The sequence below is a fragment of the Bos indicus x Bos taurus genome, chromosome 23, assembly GCF_003369695.1.
Source record: "Bos indicus x Bos taurus breed Angus x Brahman F1 hybrid chromosome 23, Bos_hybrid_MaternalHap_v2.0, whole genome shotgun sequence".
In the NCBI taxonomy this organism is placed as follows: Eukaryota; Metazoa; Chordata; class Mammalia; order Artiodactyla; family Bovidae; genus Bos; species Bos indicus x Bos taurus.
The window spans coordinates 10,929,400-10,953,625 of record NC_040098.1 but is presented as its reverse complement, the minus strand read 5'-3'; the positions used below and the strand labels follow the sequence as shown (position 1 = coordinate 10,953,625).

Here is a 24,226-nt window from a genome sequence, read left to right as displayed (position 1 = left end):
AGTTGCAGACAGGGACCAGTCCATTCCTGATGGTCTCTCTCCAACTGGCTCTGTCTCCTCAGTTTGCATCTCTGGTAGGCGCAGGCATCATGCTGCTCCTGATGATGAAGATGGCACGCTTTTTCTACAGACTGCCAAACGTAAGTAGACCTGATCAGATGCCTGAGTCAGATCACATCTTGGTGGGGGCATCTCTGAGGGGAACTGCATTCTGCTCATCTCCAGTGGTTGCCCCAGGCTATTTCTGGTTCCTTTCCTTTAAAATAACTGCCTCTACCATACAGGATTTCCCTGGTGGCTCAGACGGTAACGAATCCATCTGCAATGCAGGAGACCTAGGTTTGATCTGTGAGTTAGGAAGATCCCTGTAGGAGGGCATGGCAACCCACTCCAGTATTCTTTTTTTTATTTATTTATTTTTTAAGTGAAGGATAATTGCTTTACAGATTTTTGTTGTTTTCTATCAAGCCTCAACACTCCAGTATTCTTGCCTGGAGAATCCCCATAGACAGGATCACAAAGAGTTGGACACAACTGAGTGACTAAGCACCTCACAGAACTAGGAGTTAAACACGATAATATGTATAATGTAGAGAGAACAGTTTTGAGCTAATAATAAGCGCTCAAGAAACAGTTGTGATTCTTCTCATCCTCATTAATCTTTTTTTAAAAATTGCTTTAGCTATAAAGTAAGCTTTTAGAAGTAAGGATTCAGTTAAATATGACCAAAATAGACTTCAGATGCCAGAACGCCCATTCCCAACACAGGCTTGGAAACTCATTGTGCATTCATGCCATCTGTTTTCCTAAACAGTTTCCAGAAGTCCTTGTTCTGCATTCATGTGAACTCAATCTCCCCACCGCTACCACCCTGCCTTTTGGTCAGTTCACAACACTAAAAGTTGAGTTTTAATCCTGTATTCAGCTAGAATGCCTCTATGTACTATGTACCATTTCTTCCCTTTGTGTGAAATGAATGATGACTTTACATTTAGAGATGCCAGTTGCATTAATTACTGACTATAATCAATTTGTTCGAAGTTACAGTATAGGTCAATGCCCAGTGTCCGTGATTTCTTTTTAAATTTCCTCCGTGTTCCCTTTAGTCATTTTTCGATAGACTAAGATGGGGAGGTAGGACTTCCCTGGTAGCTCAGTGGTAAAGAATCTGCCTGCAATGCAGGAGACCTGGGTTCAATCACTGGCTTGGGAAGATCCCCTGAAGGAAGGGCATGGCACCCCACTCCAGTACTCTTGCCTGGAGAATCCCATGGACAGAGGAACCTGGCGGGCTACAGTCCATGGGGTCGCACAGAGCTGGACATGACTGAAGCAACTAAGCAGCAGCAGCAAGGGAGGAGGTTTTATTCCTGGTGCAGCAGCTTGGTTACCCACTGATGTAGCAGTCCCTAAGCTGGAGTGGTTGTAAATATTATACCCATCCTTTTAAACATGTTTGGGACTTCCCTGGTGATTCAGTGGTAAAGAATTCGCCTGCCAAGCAGGAGACGCAGGTTCAATCCCTGGGTCAGGAAGATGCCCTGAAGAAGGAAACGACAACCCACTCCAGCCCAGTATTCTTGCCTGAGAAATCCCATGGACAGAGGAGCCTGGCAAGCTACAGTCCATGGGGTTGCAAAAGAGTTGGACACGACTTGGCAACTAAACAACAATTCCACCTGGTGAATATCACATTTCAGTAGAACAGGACCATCTTAAGGCTGTCGCTGCCTTTGGTTCTTGTGATTCAGGGATCTTGGAAACCAGCCATGCAATATATGCATGGTGAGTGGGATTAAGCTTGTGTTTACCACACAAGCTGTCCTCTGCTTCCCAGCAGAAGTCCTCTCCAGAATGGGGCTTATGCAGCATCTTTGGACTATAACCCTTGGGAGTCTATTTTTGGTGGGACACTCACTAATTTACTTTGGACAGTGATATTTTTCCTTTATAGCCTGAAGAATCAGAATTAAAAAAAAAAAATCTCAAATAAAAATCTATCCGAATTCACTGCCGAGTAGTGATAAAAGTGAGGCTTCCCAGATGGTTCAGTGGCAAAGAATCTCCCTGCCAAGGCAGGAGATGCAGGAGACGTGGGTTCGATCCCTGGGTTCGGAAGATCCCCTGGAGAAGGAGATTGCAACCCACTCTGGTATTCTTGCCTCAAAAATCCCATGGACAGAGGTGGGTTACAGTCCACCTTACAGAGGTGGGTTACAGTGGGGTTCCAAAGAGTCAGACATGACTGAGCACACATGCATACATGCACAGTGATAAAAGCAGGGAAGCCCCTCCTTACTATAAATATGCTGGGGATAGAACAGCCCTTGCTTTTGGCCAACCATGTTCTGGCACGTTATTTTTACATCATCTAGTTAGGATGTTGCTGGGTGAGAAAATGCGAACACAATCTGATCAGTGGAATAACTGAATTTCTATAACCGTGGCTCTCTGAGGATTAGACTATGAATGATTCCTTCCTATTTTTATTGGATATAATTGCTTTACAATGTTCTGTTAGTTTCTGCAGTATAACATCGTGAATCAGCCATAGGTACACATATGTCCCCTCCCTGTTGAGCTTTCTCTCCCATTCCACCCCTCTAGGAAGCACCTATCCCTCCTTCTTTGAATGACTATGGGTAGTTTGTTGAAAAAGTCTTGGGAGAGTAATTGGTAGAGCATCCTGGCAAGGATCTCAACTAGTGAGCAAGGGACCCAATATACATTTTTTTAATGTAATACAAATAGTGTATTCAATATTGTTCCAGTTTTGTGTGGGAAAAAAATACATAGGCTATACCAAAATGTTCTCTTGTATGATGGAAAATATATATAAATTCAATTCTTCTTTGCACATGAGCATGTTTTATCTTAATATTCAGAAAGGTAAAAATTTTATTGTATATTTCATGAAAAAGATTTGTTTCCCTGTCATACTCCGTGTGTGTGCTCAGTCTTTCAGTCATGACCAACTCTTTGTGACCCCATGAACTGTAGCCCACCAGGCTCCTCTGTCCATGGAACTCCCCAGGCAAGACTGGAATGGTTGCCATTTCCTCCTCCAGGGAATCTTCCTGACCCAGGTATCAAACTTACGTCTCCAGTGTCTCCTGCATTGGCAGGTGGATTCTTTACCACTGAGATACCTCGGGAGCCCTCATACTTCATACCTCAAGCCAAAAGTCTTGTAAAAACCCTATGAAGTTGAATTTCTTATCTTTCCTACCACATCTCCCTGCTAATTGCAGAAATTTGAGGAGATTCCTGACTGGTAAGAAGATGAAGCTGGAAAACAAGTAATTTCTGCTGACTTCATTTTACTTCCTCCCCCCTCTTACTGACTTGTTGCATCCAACTGGTTACTGAGTAACCTCAGAAAACCAGAGTAAGCCTGGATCCAAGCCACTTCCGAGAGTGGGATCAGTTCTAACTGGCTAGATGGCTAGGAAAAGGTTGAAAAATGTTTCTTAAAGTATTCTACTTTGAGGCCCTGATGATTTTATACCCCCATGAATATTGATCTTCATTTTCTTATATTTAAGACACTGTCTTTTCACTACAAAAGAAGACCTGCTTACTTTTTAAGCTTTGGAAAATTCATAATAGATAAAAATCTATTTTATAGATAGATTGGTCACACACTGAGGTGGCAGTCCCTGAAGCCACAATCACAAATAAACCACTATTAGTGCTCACTTTGGCAGCACATATACTAAAATTGGAACGATACAGAGAAGATTAGCATGGCCCCTGCACAAGGATGACCCACAAGTTCGTGAAGCGTTCCATATTTTTTTGTATTACTCAGCCATTAAAAAGAATACATTTGAATCAGTTCTAATGAGGTGGATGAAACTGGAGCCTATTATACAGAGTGAAGTAAGCCAGAAGGAAAAATACCAATACAGTATACTAACGCATATATATGGAATTTAGAAAGAGGGTAACAATAACCCTGTGTACGAGACAGCAAAAGAGACACTGACGTATAGAACAGTCTTATGGACTCTGTGGGAGAGGGAGAGGGTGGGAAGATTTGGGAGAATGGCATTGAAACATGTAAACTATCATGTATGAAACGAGATGCCAGTCCAGGTTCGATGCACAATACTGGATGCTTGGGGCTAGTGCACTGGGACGACCCAGAGGGATGGTATGGGGAGGGAGGAGGGAGGAGGGTTCAGGATGGGGAACACAGGTATACCTGTGGCAGATTCATTTTGATATTTGGCAAAACTAATACAATTATGTAAAGTTTAAAAATAAAATTAAAAAAAAAAACTAAAAAAAAACAAAAAAAAACAAAAACAAATAAACCACTATTAACATTTTGGCATATACCTAACCAATATTATTCTCTATGAACAGATAGTATTTACTTTGTATGCTGTTGTAGTGACTAAAGTCACTAAATCGTGTCTGACTCTTTGCAACCCATGAACTGTAGCCCGCCAGGCTCCTCTGTCCATGGGATTTCCCAGACAAGAATATTGGAGTGGGTTGCCATTTCCTTCTCCAGGGGATCTTCCCGACCACAAGGATCGAACCCACGTATCCTGCATTGGCAGGCAAATTCTTTACCACTGAGCCACCAGGGAAGCAGCCTTTACTTTGTGTAATTGTGATCTAACTGTACACACAATCTGGTATTCTTATTAATTTCATATATAACATGATACTCTTACTATCACTTATTAATCAGTTTAAATTAGTTTATCTGAGTTTTTTTTATTATAAATAACACAATAGTGAGCAATTTTGTGCATCTGCCCTTTTCTATATTTAGGATAGATTTTTAAGGGGAAAACAAAAGTTCTGTATGAAAGCATATCAATCAATATTTCTTGCTCAGTTTCTTCAGTCATGTCCAAGTCTTTGCGACCCTATGAACTGTAGCCTGCCAGGCTCCTCTGTCCATGGGCTTCTCCAGGCATATACTGGAGTGGGATACCATGCCCTTCTCCAGGGGATCTTCCCAACCCAGGGATCAAATCTGGATATTTTAAGTCTCCTGCATTGACGGGCGGGTTCTTTACCACTAATGCCCCCCTGGGAAGCCCTAGTATTTCTTAATATATGGACAAATTATTTTTCAAAAGGTCAATACCCATTTTTAATGGAATGTCCTCAGTGTTTTAGATTTGCTAATTTAATTTGATGGACCAAAACAGTGGTGTCTCACTGTTGAAATAATCGTAGTACATCATGATTACGCTTGGGATAAAAAAAACAACACCAAATTGAAACTATTTCAGAATTTCTGTGAGTGGAAATTCTCTTAATTTGTCATCCCGTCTGAGAATGGTTTCTAAGCAACATCAGTCACATAGGTTATGTCAAGCAAACTAGACAAAGCCAAGTCAAATAGGCACAGAATAGGACACATGGCCAAAGGCCCCGGCCTTCCTATGGGTCTTGCCTCATCCTTCCACCAAAAGTGGCCACATGGAAACAGAAGGGACTAGATGATCACGACTTGTGGCTACTCTTCCTCTCACTGTCTGTGTAAGTAACCAGTGATCTGACTCTAAAAAGGGCATGTGGGAGCTTCCCTTGTGGTCCAGGGGTTAAAACTTCGCCTTCCAATCCCGGGGGGTTATGAGTTCAATCCCTGGTTGGGGAGCTAAGATTCCACATGTCTTGCAGCTGTAAAAAACCAAAACATAAAACAGAAGCAATACTGTAACAAATTCAATAAAGATTTTAAAAGTGGTCCACATTCAAAAAACTCTAAAATAAAAGGGGCTTTTGAGAGCTGTTACTGGCCAAATGAGTCACATGGCCTTGCTGTGTCTTGTGTGTTTGACAAATTATAAAGGTGAGCAGAGGCAAATGTGGAGAATACCTATTTGATTGGACAGTGAGTGGCAGCACAGACCTGCTATTTGTATGAAATATTAGTGCAGAATACCTCTGTGTGGCAAGGCTGACCAAGTCTCTGTGGTTCCTTTGTGGAAATTTGGAAGCTCTACCCCTGAAGGGAAAATGAAGCAGGGTTTATTTTTTCCCCACAGGCTATAGTGGCTGGTATTATCCTGAGTAACGTCCTACCCTACCTTGAAGCTGTTTACACCCTACCCAGTCTGTGGAGGCAGAACCAGTATGACTGTGTGAGTGGAGATGCACGGGGGAGGTTGGGAAGGACGGAGGGGAAACCTGCAGAGAGAGGAAGAGAACAAACGAAAGTGATCAGCGTGAACCCACCATCTGATGCGTCTCTGCTGTTGCTCAAAAAACGGGAGTCAAGGTTATTTGGTGCACAGAAATACTGAGACCCCATTCCAACTATATGAAGTTGGATAAAACAGAAGTCATTAAGCAGCTGCAGTTACACACAGATCTAATAAAAAGGGTTCATCATACATGGCATATTTGAATGCCTTTTAATCTGGTTAATAGAACTACATTCCAGGAGAGGGGAAACAAATCCTAACAAGAAGAGGGCGTCTTGCCAGGAAGAGTAAATGATGGAGTGCTCCCCTTTTCTCTAGAGAAGAAAACTAGAGGACATATAGGGGAAATAGCAAGAAATGAAAGATAAGGGATGATGATGCAATGACAGGAGAGGGACCCGGAAGAGGAAAGAGATCATTTTTGGATCCAGGTCCCTGAGAAGTCAAGAGGGGAATATGGTCCAGTGTACAGTTAGAGCTTCTGGTCTTTGGAGTGGAGACAGCACTTCCAACAGCCCTGGAGAGAACAAGGGAAGGTTGAGTGCAGAGACTAGCAAATGGCAGGTGGAGTAAACAGTTAAGGGACTTTCAACCCATCTTCTTTTAAAAAAAAATTTTTTTTATTGGGGTATAGTTGCTTCAACGTTGTGCTGGTTTCAGGTGTACAGCAAAGTGAGTCAATTATACATAAACATATATCTACTCCTTTAAAAAAAATTCTTTCCCCATATACACAGTCGCGTATAAATGTCAGTCCCAACCTTCCAATGTATCCCTCCCCCTCAGCCTACCTTCTTTATGAAAATGAAAGTCAAATCACCTGCTGAGAGATGCAGTAGGTGGTGGGACAGGGGCTTGAAAAGGATATTAAAGATTCCTAATGACTATCATGGGTCTTAAAATAGCAACCAGTAATTTGGTGAGTGTTCTGGGTTGCTTTCCAAACAGTATTTCTAATCTCAATAAATTCTATAAAGCAAATATTGTTAGCCCAATTTTTCACAAGCGGAAACTGATGTTTTAAGAGAAAACTAAAGAGAGATGTGACCAAGAATGCATAAAAGAATTGCTAGGCAGCCCTGGGGCCCAATCATTTGTGACAGCATCAGTCCACGTGGCTGTGGAATTTGATCTCTAAATCCTAGGTGTTGGGAGAGAAAGAGTAAAGGTGAAGACTTGTGATTTTCTCAGTTCTGCTTGTTGTCATGGTCTCCCTTTCTCCTCCTCCCTCTTTTCCATAAGCTCATTTGGATGGTGACGTTCATGTCTGCAATTTTACTGGGACTGGATATTGGACTAGTTGTTGCAGTAACTTTTGCCTTCTTCATCATCACTGTTCAGTCACACAGGTACTTTGTCTGGGGTGATAGGAGGTGGGCCATGTCAAGGTGAGGCAACTGTGACCTAAAGGCAAATGCATTTCCTTACAGAACTAAGATTCTCCTCCTGGGTCAGATCCCTAACACCAATATTTATAGAAGCTTCCAAGACTATCGGGAGGTAAGAATCCAAATGAGTCCCACTCCTTTGCCCAAAGGATGGGATGGACCAGGCCTGCTGCTTAGTATTTCTACCAAAAAAAAAACAAAAAAAAACTAAGCTCTTTTGTTCCTCTCTGCTGCACTGCAGATACGCATTTACATTTACAAAGTGATGCAGCCAGTTAAGGATAATTTTAAATGTACTTCAGAGGGAGGAGGGCCAAGAAAAAGAGAGGTGTGAAGAAATAAGAGGGGAAAAGAAGAAAGCAGGGGGTGAAAACCAGAGGGAGGAATTTGTTAGTTCTTGATGCTTATAAAGAACACAGATTCTCCAGGATGTTCTAAGGATTTTTTTTCCCCTTACTCCATGAAAGAGCTGAAAAATTGCCCTCAAGTGTGCGTTTATTTGTCTTGCAGGTTGCAAACATTCCAGGGGTGAAGATCTTCCAGTGCTGCAATGCCATCACATTTGTCAATGTTCACTACCTCAAGCGCAAGGTGTTAGAGGAGGTGAGGGCTGTCCTCTGCTTCTCCCCACCTGCTTCCCTCTCAGTCCCAGAGTGTTCTCCCCTCCCCTACTCAACACTTGAATTAGACCCAGCATATGTCTTTCAGATTGAAATGGTAAAGATGCCTCTTACAGAAGAGGAAATTTATACCCTGTTCAGTCAAAATGAAGAGGGTGCACAGCGAGGAAAGATCTGTCGGTGTTACTGCAACTGTGATGAACCAGAGCCATCGCCCAGGGTTAGAAACACCTCTTCTTTTCTCCTACATTTTATAAAGAAATGCACTAGTAGAGTTTTTTTTTTAATTATTTATTTGTTTATTTGTATGGTTGCACTGGGTCTTTGTTGCTGTGAGCAGATTTTCTCTAGTTGCAGCACGCGGCTACTCTCCAGCGCACAGGCTTCTCGTTGATTTCCTTTGTTGCGGAGCACAGACTCTAGTGTTCTTGCCTGGAGAATCCTTGGTGGACTACAGTCCATGGGATCCCAAGAGTCGGACACTACTTAGCGACTAAACCACCAACCACCACAGACTTTAGGGTACACGGGCTTCAGCAGATGTGGCGCATGGGCTTCCTGCCCTGCGGCAGGTGGGATCTTCCCTGACCAGTGATCGAACCAATGACCCCTCCATTGGCAGGCGGATTCTTATCCACTGTACCACCAGGGAAGCCCTACACTAATAGTTTTCTAAAAAAGAAAGAGAAGAAAATCTAAACCCCTCCAGGGATTTTAACTCATAGATGAACCATGAATAATCAGAAATATCCATTTCTACTCAGAAATGGAGACAGAGGTTCCCTTTCAGGTCAGATCTTGCCCTGAGAGTAGGAGGCGGGAGATGTCTCAAGTTCTGACTCCCTTCTCAACGACCAGTGACTTATATGAGCTCAGAGCAGTCTGCTTGTTGAGATTGTCACCAGTTCCCTGGTTGTCCCTGTTTTCCTTGACTTTAATCTTAGCTCCCTGGCTGTAGATTTCTGAGAACGAGTGATTGAAAGATTGTTTCCTAATTTGCAGCAGGGTCAAGGGCAGGGTCAAACTGGCTGGGGTTCCCAAGGGTCTGTCAGGGTCTCCTAATATCACCCTGTGACCAGGGAAATGATGATGTCATGGGGAGGGCGGAGAAGAAGACATGCTTCAGAAGATTATTCTAGTGGCTGAGTTAAAGTGCTCATTCATTTCCAACTCAGACTTGGTCTAAATATTCCTTTTCCCCAGAGCAGGGCTGTTCATTTCCATCTTTGAGGATTTCATGTGTGCCTACACCCTGGAGCGGCAGCTGTATCTACACACACACACACACACATGCACACACACACATTTCCCATCCCCCTCCTCACATGGGCACCGACAAATACAGAGCATGCACTTGTGTGTGTGTGTGTGTGTCTGTGATGCAGCATGGACTGTAGCCCATCAGGCTCCTCTGTCCATTGGATTTTCTAGGCAAGAATGGAGGAGGAAATGGCAACCCACTCCAGTGTTCTTGCCTGGAGAATCCCAGGGACAGGGGAGTCTGGTGGGCTGCCAACTATGGGGTCGCACAGAGTCGGACACGACTGAAGTGACTCAGCAGCAGCAGCAGCAGCAGGCAAGAATACTGGAGTGGGTTGCCATTTCCTTCTCCAGGGGATCTTCCCATTCCGGAAATTGAACCCACATCTCCTGCGTCTCCTGCTTTGGCAGGTGGATACTGAGCCACCCGGGGAAGCCCATTCGCATTCCCATACAGCTGAATGGAGCATACTTCTCCTGAGCTCCTGGAAAATACCAACTTCTCTGCCAAGAGGACTAACTCTACTAGTAGAATTAACACTGTCTCTGATTTTTATTTTGCATCCACATTGCACTGAATATGGTAGAGAGTGTTGATAGGGCATCAGAGAATATACTTTAGAGTAGGGTACAATCATCTAGTATTTGTTGGGCTTATACTAGGGTACCCAGAACTATGACACTGTGGAAAAGCAAACCAAATGTTTAGCGGCCTCTGCCTCCAGGTCTTTCTTCTTAATTGTGGTGTAAAGCAGATAACATAACATCCAGCATCTGAACCATTTTTCAGTGTACAGTGCAGTAGTGTTAAATACATTCACCTTGTTGTGCAATCATTACCACCGTATATCTCCAGAACTGGAACTCTGACCCACTTGGCACTTCCTCTCCTTTCCAGACCCTGGCGACCACCATTAGACTTTCTGCTTCCATGAATTTGACTATTCCAGATACCTCATATAAGTGGAATCATACAGTATTTGTCTTTTTGCAACTGGCTTATTCCATTTAGCATAATGTCCTCAAGGTTCATTTGGGTTGTCCTTTATTTTAAAAGTTTTCCATGGAAAAATCTGAATGAATACAAAAGTAGAAACAAGTATAATGAGCCTCTGTGTAGCCACCAACCACTTTAAGATATATCACATCATATTCAATCATGTCATCAATACCCCTACCCACCTATAACCCATCAAAATCACAGGGTTGTTTTGGAGCAATTCATGGAATTGTAAGTCAACTGAGGGAATTCCCTGGCAGTGCAGTGGTTAGGACTCTGTGCTTTCACTGCTGTGGGCCCAGGCTCAATCCCTGGTCAGGGATCTCAGATTCCACAAGCTGTGCTGTCTGGCCAAAATAAGAAACAAACTGGAGAGACAACACTCTATTAATGTGACACTTAAGGTTATTATTGTATTATATCTGTCCAAAAATACACATTATTTCCCATCTCTGAAATTTAGATGTATCGTATAATCAATGGCAATATTATAGTTTAATTTGCAGTGTTTTCTTTCTTTCTTGATGGCACAAAAAGTAGTGGTGATGAAAATAGGGTGGTGAAGCACACCATGCAGCATATTGCTATGTTCTAAATTGTGTGTCTATATTCTAACAACTCTGAGACTTCAGGTGAAGAAAGATGGGCATGAACTCAAAAAGGCAGGGAAACATCACGGTAGTAACGGACTTAAGCCGGGCAGGAGAGAGAAAATTGGATTTACGTCAGGTAGGAAAAAAGAGGACTCCCAGTCCATGAATAGGCTTGGGCAGAAACACTGAGGTAAAAGTGAGCATGGGGTTGTCAGAATAGGGGCTTCCCTAAAGGCTCAGCAGTAAAGAATCCTCCTGAAATGCAGGAGACATGGGTTCGATCCCTGGGTTGGGAAGATGCCCAAACACTCCAGTTTTTTTTTTTTTTTTTTTGGAGGGGGGCGCCTGAAAAATCTCATGGACAAAGCCACCTGGCAGGCTACAGTCCAAAAGATCGCAAAGAGTCAGACACGACTGAACTACTGATCACAAGCACATCAAGAGTAAGAAGCTTGGCCTGGGCAGTAAGTTCAGGCAGACCCAGAGGGAGCGGATTGTGAAAACTCTTGAAAGAGTGTAGAGCAGATGGAGAGAAGTGGGGAGGCTCTCGGAGGTTTATTTTTTAGTATTTATTTGGCTGCACTGGGTCTTCATTGCAGCACGTGAACTCTTAGTTGCAGCGTGTGGGATCTAGTTCCCTGACCAAGGATAGAACCCAGGGCCCCTGCATTGGGAGAGTGGAGTCTTAGCCACTGGACCACCCAGGAAGTCCCTCAGAGGTTTATTCTGCCTGGAGAACCTTGAATCTCCCCACCACTGAACCCCACCGTCAGCTGTCCCCCCCAAGGCCTGGCCTCAGTGACTGTCAAGACTTGGGGAACATCTCTCTTCTTGGAACTGTAATATTATCACTTGTCCACACCATTTTTAGAAATACAATATATACTATCATGTATTGTTATCTTTACATTTTTCCCTATTTTTAAAGTTTATTTCACAAGCAGCATTATTAGAACAGATTTTTCTTGAAGAAACATCATCCCAACGTATACTTCTGTAGCAAACAAATTCTTCACTTTCCCACATGCCTTCCAGTTCTTGTCCGTATAGATTGCTGTTTTTGCTCAGTTGCCAAGTTCTGTCCAACTCTTCGAGACCCCATGGACTGCAGCACACCAGGCTTCCGTGTTCCTCACCATCTCCTGGAGTTGGCCAAAGTTCATGTCCATTGCATTGGTGATGCCATCCAACCATCCCATCTTCTGTTGCCCTCTTTTCCTTCTGCCTTCAATCTTTCCAAGCATCAGGGTTTTTTTTCCCAATGAGTCAGCTGTTTGCATCAGGTGGGCCAAAGTATTGGAGCTTCAGCTTCAGCATCAATCCTTCCAATGAGTATTCAGGGTTGATTTCCTTTAAGATTTCCTTTATAGGTTTTTACTCATCCTTTAAATGGACATGTGCCCTCTCCCCAGGTAGAATCTGGCCACCATGACCGCAGAGTAAACATTCACCTCTTTCTTACCATTGTATTCCTGAGGCTTGGTTCTGTCCTTAAGCAATGCCAAGCACCCCAGGCCCATTAGGAGGGTAAGAGGCTGCTGCTGCTGCTGCTAAGTCGCTTCAGTCGTGTCCGGCTCTGTGTGACCTGATAGATGGCAGCCCACCAGGCTCCCCCGTCCCTGGGATTCTCCAGGCAAGAACACTGGAGTGGGTTGCCATTTCCTCTTCCAATGCATGAAAGTGAAAAGTGAAAGTGAAGTCGCTCAGTCGTGTTTGGAGTGGAAGGTAAATACAGCCATGCTTTAGGAACTTCTGTCTTCTTGAGGAAGTTTGACAGACAACAGTTTCACTGATAAAAGAAGGAGGGTTGAGAAAAGGGACTGATGGAAGAAATCCTGGTTTGGCCAAAAAGTTTGTTCAACTTTTCCATAAGCAGTTATAATCCAATACTTCAAAGTTATAGTAGGTGCTGGAGACTAATTAGAACCCAGGGATGAGGGAAAAGAATAAAGATGATTTAAAGTCTGGCTCACTAGGACACGGAGAAGGCAACGGCACCCCACTCCAGTACTCTTGCCTGGAAAATCCCACGGACAGAGGAGCCTGGTGGGCTGCAGTCCATGGGGTCGCTAAGAGTCGGACATGACTGAGTGACTTTGCTTTCACTTTTCACTTTCATGCATTGGAGAAGGAAATGGCAACCCACTCCAGTGTTCTTGCCTGGAGAATCCCAGGGACGGGGGAGCCTGGTGGGCTGCCGTCTATGGGGTCGCACAGAGTCGGACACGACTGAAGTGATTTAGCATCACTAGGACAATGATAATGTCGCTGATGCACGTGGGGGAAGTTGGTGGGCGGGGGAAGGGGATGCTGTGAGTGGTGAGGATCAGGGAAGATGAATGTGGCTTTATATACATTGTTGTTTAGTAGCTTGTGTCCGAATCTTGTGACCCCATAGATTGTAGCCCATCAGGCTCCTCTGTCCATGGGATTTCCCAGGCAAGAATACCGGAGTGGGTAGCCATTCCCTTCTCCAGGGGATCTTCCCAAGCCAGGGATCGAACTTGCATCTCCTGCTTGGCAGGAAGATTCTTTACCACTAAGCCACCAGGAAAGCCCATGCGTAAACAGATGGCTAATGGGAAGCTGCTGGATAGCACGGGGAGCTCAACACTGTGTTGTGTGACAACCTAGAGGGAAGGGATGGACTGAGGGAGGGAGATTCAAGAGGGAGGGGATGTGTATACTACTTGTGGCTAATTCACGTTGTTGTATGGAAGAAGCCAATATAATATTGTAAAGCAATTATCCTCCAATGAAGAAAAAGATCAATATGGTTTTAGTCACAAGCTAGAAGTGACAATGAAATATCTAAGGAGAAAGGTATAGTGCGTGGTCTGTGTTTTCTAAGAGTTTTCCAAGAGCAAGGGAAGTGAATTAGTAGATAGAAACAGCATAGTTGCAAATACTTCCAGCCTTATTGGAGTCTTATCATAGTCCTCCCCTAACTCTGTTGTCCCAGGTTATTTACACAGAACGATATGAAGTTCAACGGGGCCGAGAGTCCTCCTTCATTAACCTGGTCCGCTGCTCACGTTTTGAGAGCATGAACACAGCCCAAACTATGTCTGAAGACCAAGTACCATACATAACATCTTCCTCATCTCAGAGAAACCCAAACTATGAGGAGGTGGAGAAAGTTTGGCTTTCTGATGACCCCTCCAGGAGCATGACGATCACACTCCCTGAGGCTTCTGATACTCAGGTCAGGGCTACAAAACTCCTGCCTTACTCGACTTCAACTATTCTACCCAGCATCCACACCATCATCTTGGACTTCTCCATGGTACATCTTGTGGACGCACGGGCTTTGGTTGTATTAAGACAGGTAAGTACTAAGGAGGTGTTCACAAGAGCTCTGATCCCTGACTGAGTCCTATTAGTCACTGATCAGCCGCTCTGTGACTCCTAGGCCACTAGAAACTTGCATACCAAAGACAGTTTAAGGTCAACCAGAATAAAAAGAAAATGAAGCAACTCTGATTTACTAAACAAGGGTTGGTTCCCTAAGCATGGCATGTTGTTTCTCAAGGACTAAAAATCAGAAAACTCTTAACACCATTGAACCAACCATCTGTGCCATGCCCAGCAACTCCTGGCACATCCTGGGAGTTAGCTACAATAAATTTCAAGGAATAGGTTCAAATGCTACAGAAAAGAGTTCACACAGAATTCTCTACTATTCAGCTGCTCTAAAAGGTACTCAGGAGGTTTGAAGAAGTTGTGATGAAGTGACACATCAAGTGTGAGGTTGCCCAGTCCAGTACCCAAGTCCAGACCCATAAGGATCTTCCCCGGTTCCCTCTTCATTGCCTGCCTCTTTGGGTGAAAAAGGCAGGAAAGATTTTTCCTTCAAAAGCAGTGTTCCCTGAGTCCTGATTTCTCTCCCACCGTCTCGTTTCTCAGACAGTTTTCATTTCTCTCCTTCTTATACAAATACGGACAGTTTAGGGGCACAACCAACCATACTGTTTTTATTGTTTAATGTCTCATAAGCACAAAATGGGTTTTCCTGGTTGCTCAGATGGTGAACAATCCACCTGCAGTGTAGGATACCTGGGTTTGATCCCTGGGTTGGGAAGATCCGCTGGAAAAGGGCATGACCATCCACTCTTCTTGCCTGAAGGATCCCCATGGATAGAGGAGCCTGTGGGCTACAGTCCACGGGGTCGCAAAGAGTCGGACACAACTGAACAACTAAGCACAGCACACAGCAAGCACAAAATAGTGCTGTGGGAAGCTGCTAGTGGGAACCTGCCAATAAAGCACAGGGAGCTCAGCTCCGTGCTCCGTCATGACCTAGAGGGTGGGTGCAGGGAGAGTAGAAGGGAGGTCCAAGAGAGAGGGGATGTATTATACATATAGATGATTCACTTCATTGTACAGCAGACACTAATGCAACATTGTAAAGCAATCATATTCCAATTTTAAAATCTCATAAGTATCTTTTTCTCAGGCAGCTTTTCTCTTTTCTTTCTCTCTCGCTGTTGCTCCTGCTGGCTCAGTTTCACATATCCTGAATCCACTCGCTTCCCAGCTCTGACTGCACCCACCTTTTTTTTTTTTTTGAGAGCTGCTCCTTCAGCTGACTTTCCTTCTTTTATGCTCAAATTCTATGTAACAAAATATTTATAAATATTTTATCCTATTTCTTATTCCCAAGCAAATATGATTCTGTTTTAAGTGAATCCAGCTCCTCTTTGGTCTAAGGCAATAGGAAGCTTGTCATAGCAGAAAGTGGTCTGTGGATGTGTGCTCTGTCCTGGCTTGACTGCCACCCCCTGTCCACTGGACCCAAGGTAACTTATTAAATTGTATTGGGTCTTGGTTTCCTCATCTATGAAATGAGAGGCTGAGAAGAGGTTTACATTAAGAGTTTTCCCATCCATGAGACCCTCTCCCTTCCATCGCCCCCCCCCAACTCCATTTGTAGACTCAGATATACTTGATTATATCTTATCTTTGGGACTGCCCCATTTTCAGTTCAGTTCAGCCGCTCAGTCGTGTCCGACTCTTTGCGACCCCATGAATCGCAGCACGCCAGGCCTCCCTGTCCATCACCAACTCCCGGAGTTCACCCAGACTCACGACCATCGAGTCAGTGATGCCATCCAGCCATCTCATCCTCTGTCATCCCCTTCTCCTCTTGCCCCCAGTCCCTCCCAGCATCAGACTCTTTTCTAATGAGTCAACTCTTTGCATGAGGTAGCCAAGTACTGGAGTTTCAGCTTTAGCATCATTCCTTCCAAAGAAATCCTAGGGCTGATCTCCTTCAGAATGGACTGGTTGGATCTCCTTGCAGTCCAAGGGACTCTGAAGAGTCTTCTCCAACACAACAATTCAAAAGCATCAATTCTTTGGCACTCAGTTTTTTTCACAGTCCAACTCTCACATCCATACATGACCACTGGAAAAACCATAGCCTTGACTAGACAGACCTTTGTTGGAAAAGTAATGTCTCTGCTTTTGAATATGCTATCTAGGTTGGTCATAACTTTCCTTCGAAGGAGTAAGCGTCTTTTAATTTCATGGCTGTAGTCACAATCTGCAGTGATTTTGGAGCCCCCCAAAATAAAGTCTGACACTGTTTCCACTGTTTCCCCATCTATCTCCCATGAAGTGATGGGACCGGATGCCATGATCTTCATTTTCTGAATGTTGAGCTTTAAGCAAACTTTTTCACTCTTTCACTTTCATCAAGAGGCTTTTGAGTTCCTCTTCACTTTCTGCCATAAGGGTGGTGTCATCTGCATATCTGAGGTTATTGATATTTCTCCCGGAAATCTTGATTCCAGCTTGTGCTTCTTCCAGCCCAGCGTTTCTCATGATGTACTCTGCATATAAGTTAAATAAGCAGGGTGACAATATACAGCCTTGACGGACTCCTTTTCCTATTTGGAACCAGTCTGTTGTTCCATGTCCAGTTCTAACTGTTGCTTCCTGACCTGCATACAAATTTCTCAAGATGCAGATCAGGTGGTCTGGTATTCCCATCTCTTTCAGAATTTTCCACAGTTTATTGTGATCCACACAGTCAAAGGCTTTGGCATAGTCAATAAAGCAGAAATAGATGTTTTTCTGGAACTCTCTTGCTTTTTCCATGATCCAGTGGATGTTGGCAATTTGATCTCTGGTTCCTCTGCCTTTTCTAAAACCAGCCTGAACATCAGGAAGTTCACAGTTCATGTATTGCTGAAGCCTGGCTTGGAGAATTTTGAGCATTACTTTACTAGCGTGTGAGATGAGGGCAATTGTGCGGTAGTTTGAGCATTCTTTGGCATTGCCTTTCTTTGGGATTGGAATGAAAACTGACCTTTTCCAGTCCTGTGGCCACTGCTGAGTTTTCCAAATTTGCTGGCATATCGAGTGCAGCACTTTCACAGCATCATCTTTCAGGATTTGAAATAGCTCAACTGGGATTCCATCACCTCCACTAGCTTTGTTCATAGTGATGCTTTCTAAGGCCCACTTGACTTCACATTCCAGGATGTCTGGCTCTAGGTCAGTGATCACACCATCGTGATTATCTGGGTCATGAAGATCTTTTTTGTACAGTTCTTCTGTGTATTCTTGCCATCTCTTCTTAATATCTTCTGCTTCTGTTAGGTCCATACCATTTCTGTCCTTTATCGAGCCCATCTTTGCATGAAATGTTCCCTTGGTATCTCTAATTTTCTTGAAGAGATCTCTAGTCTTTCCCATTCTGTTGTTTTCCTCTATTTCTTTGCATTGATCACTGAGGAAGGCTTTCTTATCTCTTCTTGCTATTCTTTGGAACTCTGCATTCAGATGCTTGTATCTTTCCTTTTCTCCTTTGCTTTTCGCTTCTCTTCTTTTCACAGCTATTTGTAAGGCTTCCCCAGACAGCCATTTTGCTTTTTTGCATTTCTTTTCCATGGGGATGGTCTTGATCCCTGTCTCCTGTACAGTGTCATGAACCTCAGTCCATAGTTCATCAGGCACTCTATCTATCAGATCTAGGCCCTTAAATCTATTTCTCACTCCCACTGTATAATCATAAGGGATTTGATTTAGGTCATACCTGAATGGTCTCGTGGTTTTCCCTACTTTCTTCAATTTAAGTCTGAATTTGGCAGTAAGGAGTTCATGATCTGAGCCACAGTCCGCTCCTGGTCTTGTTTTTGTTGACTGTATAGAGCTTCTCCATCTTTGGCTGAAAAGAATATAATCAATCTGATTTCAGTGTTGACCATCTGGTGATGTCCATGTGTAGAGTCTTCTCTTGTGTTGTTGGAAGAGGGTGTTTGCTATGACCAGTGCATTTTCTTGGCAAAACTCTATTAGTCTTTGCCCTGCTTCATTCCGTATTCCAAGGCCAAATTTGCCTGTTACTCCAGGTGTTTCTTGACTTCCTACTTTTGCATTCCAGTCCCCTATAATGAAAAGGACATCTTTTTTGGGTGTTAGTTCTAAAAGGTCTTGTAGGTCTTCATAGAACCGTTCAACTTCAGCTTCTTCAGCGTTACTGAAGAAGCTTAGACTTGGATTACTGTGATATTGAATGGTTTGCCTTGGAAACGAAGAGAGATCATTCTGTCCTTTTGAGGTTATAGTAAATTTGGGCTGTGTTCTCTTCTTCCACTCTTACACTGTAGTTGTAACTTTAGATTTCATTGACCTTACATTATTGAATGTCTCTTACGTGCCAGACTGAGCTGAGCACATTTATATACACTGTTTCATTTAGTTCTCACAACAGCCCTGAGAGACAAGCTATATTTCCCCCTAAGAGTCCTGGGCTCACAGCCAGGAAGGGACCTGTCCAGCACTGGAACTTAAAGCCTCTGACTTGATATCACTCTTCCCCCTGTTCTGTAGCTGTGCCATCCTCTCCTCCCCCTCTCTCTCGTCTTTCATTTTTGTGGAGGCACCATATGGTCTGGTCCTTGGCATGACCCTTCCACACCTGGCCTATGTTGATGACTCTCTGCCCCAGGTCACATCAGGCACCTTAACTCTGCAGCTGTCAGAGACTCACCGCGCACTCTCACACTTTAAAAAATTGCAAGTTACTCCCCAGAGGTCTGACCCTGTGTTTGTTTCTGGTTTGGTTTGTAGCTTCTTTAGTCAGGGCATTTGAGAGGAGTGATTTCTTTGATGCTAGCATCACCAAGGAGAAGGCGATGGCACCCCACTCCAGTACTCTTGCCTGGAAAATCCCATGGACGGAGGAGCCTGGTAGGCTGAAGTCCCTGGGGTCACTAAGAGTCGGACACAACTGAGGGACTTCACTTTCACTTTTCACTTTCATGCATTGGAGAAGGAAATGGCAACCCACTCCAGTGTTCTTGCCTGGAGAATCCCAGGGACAGAGGAGCCTGGTTGGCTGCCATTTATGGAGTTGCACAGAGTCGGACACGACTGAAGTGACTTAGCAGCAGCAGCAGCAGCATCACCAAGGCCCAGCCGTTCTTTGTCCTCCCTAACTCTGTGCTGTTTGTTTTGCTCTATACTGCTTTGTTGGAGGAAATGATCGCTTTGTTTACTTCATAATTGATAACTAAAACTCCTTAGGAAAAATCCCAGTGGTTGATCTTATTAGAGATAATTACTCCATTCAAGCTCCTTTTTTAAAAAACTTTTATTTATTTGTTCACTTTTGGCTGCACTGAGTCCTCACTGCTGAGCGTAAGCTTTCTTCAGTTGTGAGTAGGAGCTACTCTTTATTGAGGTGCAAGGGCCTCAACAAGTGCAAAGAATTTTCAGTGCTGGAACTTAAAAGCCATTGCAGTGGCTTTTCTCGTTGCAGAGCATGGATGGGCTCTAGGCGCATGGGCTTCAGTAGTTGCGGCTCACAGGCTCCGGAGCTTGGGTTCAGTACTTGTGGCACATGGGCTTAGTTGCCCCACAGCACGTAGGATCTTCCTGAACCAAGGATCAAACCCATGTCCCCTGCATTGCAAGGCAGATTCTTAATCACTGGATCACCAGGGAATTCCTCAGCTACATTCATGAGATTTGAATCTCCCACTGCTTGTCATTTAGAGTCTGTCTATGGTGGCTCTTTACCAAATCACTTTGTGATTTACCATTTGATCAAGAATGACTTTCTTATTTCTTCCTGGTAGTGAAAGAAGTAGAGTCTGTCTATTTTGTTTCTTTTGACACTTCAACTTAGGCCCCAGGGTTAGAACCTGTTGAGTCTTAGAGTATTAAGGTTCGTGGTGACTTGTTTTGAGTTGAACATTAAGATTTATAGTCCCAGAGCATATGAATGTGTGTATGTATGTGTGTGTTTGTGTGTGTGCATAGGCTGAAATATATACTTGAGGTGTGTATTTGATGTTTATTAATCTGAAGTTAAGTATCTGATGTTTTATTAAATTCAAATACAGGTTTGCAGAGCAGTTCTGAATATGACCCTGAGGGTCCCTGAATACCGTTCCTAACTGCGTCGCTTGACCATCTCTGGGCCAGAACTTGCCACCTCTGTCCAGTGAACTCCAGAGAGAAGGGAGTCACGTGCAAACACTAAGCAATAATACCAAGTTGTGGTTGTTTGTGAGGACCATCCAGTGTGTCCCTGTCACGCCTGTGCCCATGTCTAGCCTAGCACCATCTTCACTTGAACACTATCTCTTTATGTGAACTGTTTCCCCACTTCAGATCACGGACAACCCTCCCTCTCACTACCCACCCTGCACGAGATCATCTGATTCTCTTCTGTGTTCCTGGCATTTTGGCCATTTCCTGGCCTATAGCAGTTTGCTCATCAGATGTTTACAGAGCTGAATGGGTATGAGGTACATATACCCCAGACAAGTGAATGACCAAAGAGATTGGAAAATTCAGCGAATTCAAAGGCCCTGTCCTCTCCTGAGTGTGAAGACCTCTATCACTGCTTTACTCTCTCCCCACAGATGTTCAGCGCTTTCCAAAACGCCAACATCTTGGTGCTCATTGCAGGGTGTCACTGTGAGTATCCCTCCTCCCAGGCAGAGGGCTGCGTTTTGAATCGTGGGTCCTCTCCTCCCCAGGTGTCTGACCCTGTGTATGTTCCTGGTTTGGTTTGTAGCTTTTGTGGTCAGGTCACTTGAGAAGAATGATTTCTTTGATGCTGGCATCACTAAGGCCCAGCTGTTCCTCACCCTCCACGATGCTGTGCTATTTGCTTTGTCAAGGAAGTTGCCAGAGTCCTCCGAGTTAAGTGTGGACGAATCAGAGACTGTCATACAGGAAACCTTCTCAGAGACAGACAAGGTTGGATGATGTGAGGCAATGGGAATTGGGGGGAGGTAGGGGGAACGTCTAATTAGAGAGAGATGAGCAATGTGCAGGGCAGGTTTGAGTGTGGCTGTCCCAGAATGTGAGATGCTGGAGGGTTCCCTTACCAATTGGTAAAGAGCAGTCAACCTGGTCCCCAGGTTCCCACACTGCCATGACATCTGCATGTCATTCAGGATCCTTTCCCAACCGAAGAAGGGTTACCCCACCCAGAAGGGGCCTCGAGAATCCTTTCACAGCAAGCTCGGTTACTGCCAGTGCCTTACCGATTAACACCTATTTTAAATATCTCCCTTAGCTATGCCCCTACCCTACCCTTGGGATGAATAATAAAACTGACAAACTTCCAGACGTAAAGATCTGTCAGTCTATTTATGACTAGAGCAAAAGGTAGGGATTATGGACAGATGCAAAGCTGAAGAAGACAGCAAGGGTCCAGGTCATGAAGGGCCTTACACGCAGTGCCAGGGATTATACTAAGTCCCCTACATACAAATGAGTTCTGCTCCCAGAGTGCGTTCATAAGTCCAACAAAGCTAGCCTAGGTACCCAAGTAACACAATTGGCTGTATAGTACTGTACTGTAATAGGTTTATAATACTTTCCACACAAATAACACATAAAAACAAACACAAAAAAATAAACATTTCAAGTCTTACAGTACCTTGCAAAGTACAATAGTACAGGACAACAGCTGGCATCCAGGGGCTGGCATCGAGTGAACAGGTAAGAAGAGTTACTGACTGGAGGCAGGGAAAAGAGGTGGGAGATGGTAGAGCTGAAGGATCGTCAGCAATAGGAGATGGAGGGCAAGCTGCAATGTCACTCATGCCTAACATTGACAGGCAGAGGTTCTGCTTCCTTGCTGGAACCAGATGCGCATTCACATCTTTGGAAGCTCGCAACTTGGTTTGTATGTAGGGGACATACTATACATTAGGGGGTTGGAAAGACAAGTAAAATCAAGAAGACAAGACATTCGGGAATGCTGACAAGACCACAGTTGTTTAACTGGATGATCATGAAATCCAGGCTGGCTTAGAAAAACTAGAGAAGTTGGAGGTTATGGATTAATGGAGCCTGAAGCATAGTAAGTAACTGGGAAACTAGAGAGTGCCAAGAAGATGAAAAGCAAATTTAGGCCAGAAATATTTTCTACTTTGCCAGGAACCCGTGCTTTCTGGTACATTAAGTCCTACTATATTCTGAAATTCCTTGACTGTTCAAAATTAAATGTACTTGGGAAGTTTTAACCCATCTAACTGTGTGTATTTCAGAAAGAAGAATCAAGACATAAAACAAACAGAAGTCTTATAGAAGCCCCCAGAAGTAAAAGTCCAGGCTTCTCCTTACTCCCAGACCCAGAGATGGAGGAGGAATCAGACTTGGATCTATATTCCACGATACAGATGTCTAAAGACCATGGGCTGGATCTGGACCTAGACCTGGATCGTGAGGTGGAGCCTGAGTCAGAGCTGGAGCCTGAATCCGAGCTGGATCAAGAGACAGAGCTCGAGCCTGAGCCAGAGGCCAGTCCCAAGCCGAATAGGCAGAAGTACTGGTCTCTGTTTAGGGCTATAATTCCCAGATCCCCAACTCAGACTCAGGCTAGGACACAGTCAGTAGACAGGAGACATCAAAATGTGAAACCATATACATCCAAGGCTGACACCAGTGAGGATGCCTTGGAGATCTAGGAGTAAGGCATCACATTTCCTTGGCAAATCCTCCCCACCCAAACAGGGCCACTTGGCCCGGAGATGCAGGTTACTTACAAACTAGCAGTACTTGCTTGGTGACTCCTCCACCTGCTGGCCTCCTTCCGTGCTCAGCACTGGGATCGCACTCCCAGATCACAATGCTAACCAACCAAGAATTATCTCTGAATTCCTTATCCAGGCTCACTTCATCTCATCTTCACCAGAGGTTCCACTGAGGACTTCCTTCTTCATACCCCTCACCCTTGAGATTTTTTTTCAGACCACCTCTAACTTATTCCCCTCATCTCTGTTCCCCTTCCTCCAAAGAGATGAGGCTCAAATAAAATACATAACTCTAGTTATATCTGGACCCTTCCTGCATCTTCTCTCTTCTCTAAATTCTATATGCTGAAGAAAATGTCAGGGGGAAGAAATTCCAGAAGTGGGTACACGGGAAGAAAGGAGCAATAGAAAGAAAAACTGCGTAGCATCTGTACTTTATATGTAAGTTATCTCCACTGTGGCTTCCCTGGTGGCTGAGATGTGAAAGAATCCACCTGCAATGTAGGAGACTCAGGTTCTAATCCCTGGGTTGGGAAGATCCCTTGGAGTAGGAAATGGCAATCCACTCCAGTATTCTTGCCTGGAAAATTCAATGGACAGAGAATCGGACACGACTGAGCGACTGACACTCTACTATCTCCACTGTACTGGGGGAAATAGGCAGGTTAAGTCAGGCCAGCCTGTGAAGGCCTGTAGTACAAAGAACTGTTAAGCTGAAAACAGTTTTGCCATCACTCCAAGGTCAGGATCTTGACAGTTTCAGAAGGCCAATAAACTGGACCACCTGATGTGAATGTTAGCTCTATACAACTCCCCGTGGTCTTCAGATTACCTTCACCATTACTTCTTTCTTACAGGTTTTTAAGATACAGGCAATCTAGAATCTGTACTGTCAGTGGGCCAAATTCAGTTAAAATCTGTGACAGACACAAACTCCTTAGGAATGGAGAAAGTCAATCAAGTCACTAGTTTGGTCCAAATTCATTAAAGAAAATTTCCCCTCCTCCATTAAAAAAGTCTAGTATTAAGGTACAACCTGAAGAGAAATATAATCTCCTGGGCAAAGGCATATGGAATACTGAATTTTATTTCCCACTCAGTAAACAAGATTCCTCTTGCTTAGATAATCAACTTCTCTCACCTGTTAGATGAAAGAAATACTTTTTAAAGTGTGTCTCTTA

General features: G+C 44.1%; 1 protein-coding gene and 1 non-coding gene across 3 annotated transcripts in view; both read left to right on the top strand.

Moving 5' to 3' along the window:
• The window catches only part of SLC26A8 (solute carrier family 26 member 8), a 90,832-nt gene extending 67,480 nt beyond the window's left edge, over positions 1–23,352 (top strand). For both annotated transcript variants that reach the window (XM_027525294.1, XM_027525295.1), the window contains 10 exons: positions 63–140; positions 6,018–6,113; positions 7,419–7,525; positions 7,607–7,676; positions 8,075–8,167; positions 8,273–8,404; positions 14,000–14,365; positions 20,919–20,973; positions 21,074–21,258; positions 22,560–23,352. In XM_027525294.1, coding sequence (XP_027381095.1) covers positions 63–140; positions 6,018–6,113; positions 7,419–7,525; positions 7,607–7,676; positions 8,075–8,167; positions 8,273–8,404; positions 14,000–14,365; positions 20,919–20,973; positions 21,074–21,258; positions 22,560–22,979 — 1,602 coding nt within the window. In that variant the 3' untranslated portion in view covers positions 22,980–23,352. The remainder of the gene's footprint in view (positions 1–62; positions 141–6,017; positions 6,114–7,418; positions 7,526–7,606; positions 7,677–8,074; positions 8,168–8,272; positions 8,405–13,999; positions 14,366–20,918; positions 20,974–21,073; positions 21,259–22,559) is intronic.
• Positions 3,692–3,798, top strand: LOC113882340. Its single transcript, XR_003508349.1, has one exon. It is a non-coding gene; the product is annotated as a U6 spliceosomal RNA (small nuclear RNA).
• Positions 23,353–24,226: the final 874 nt, after the last annotated feature.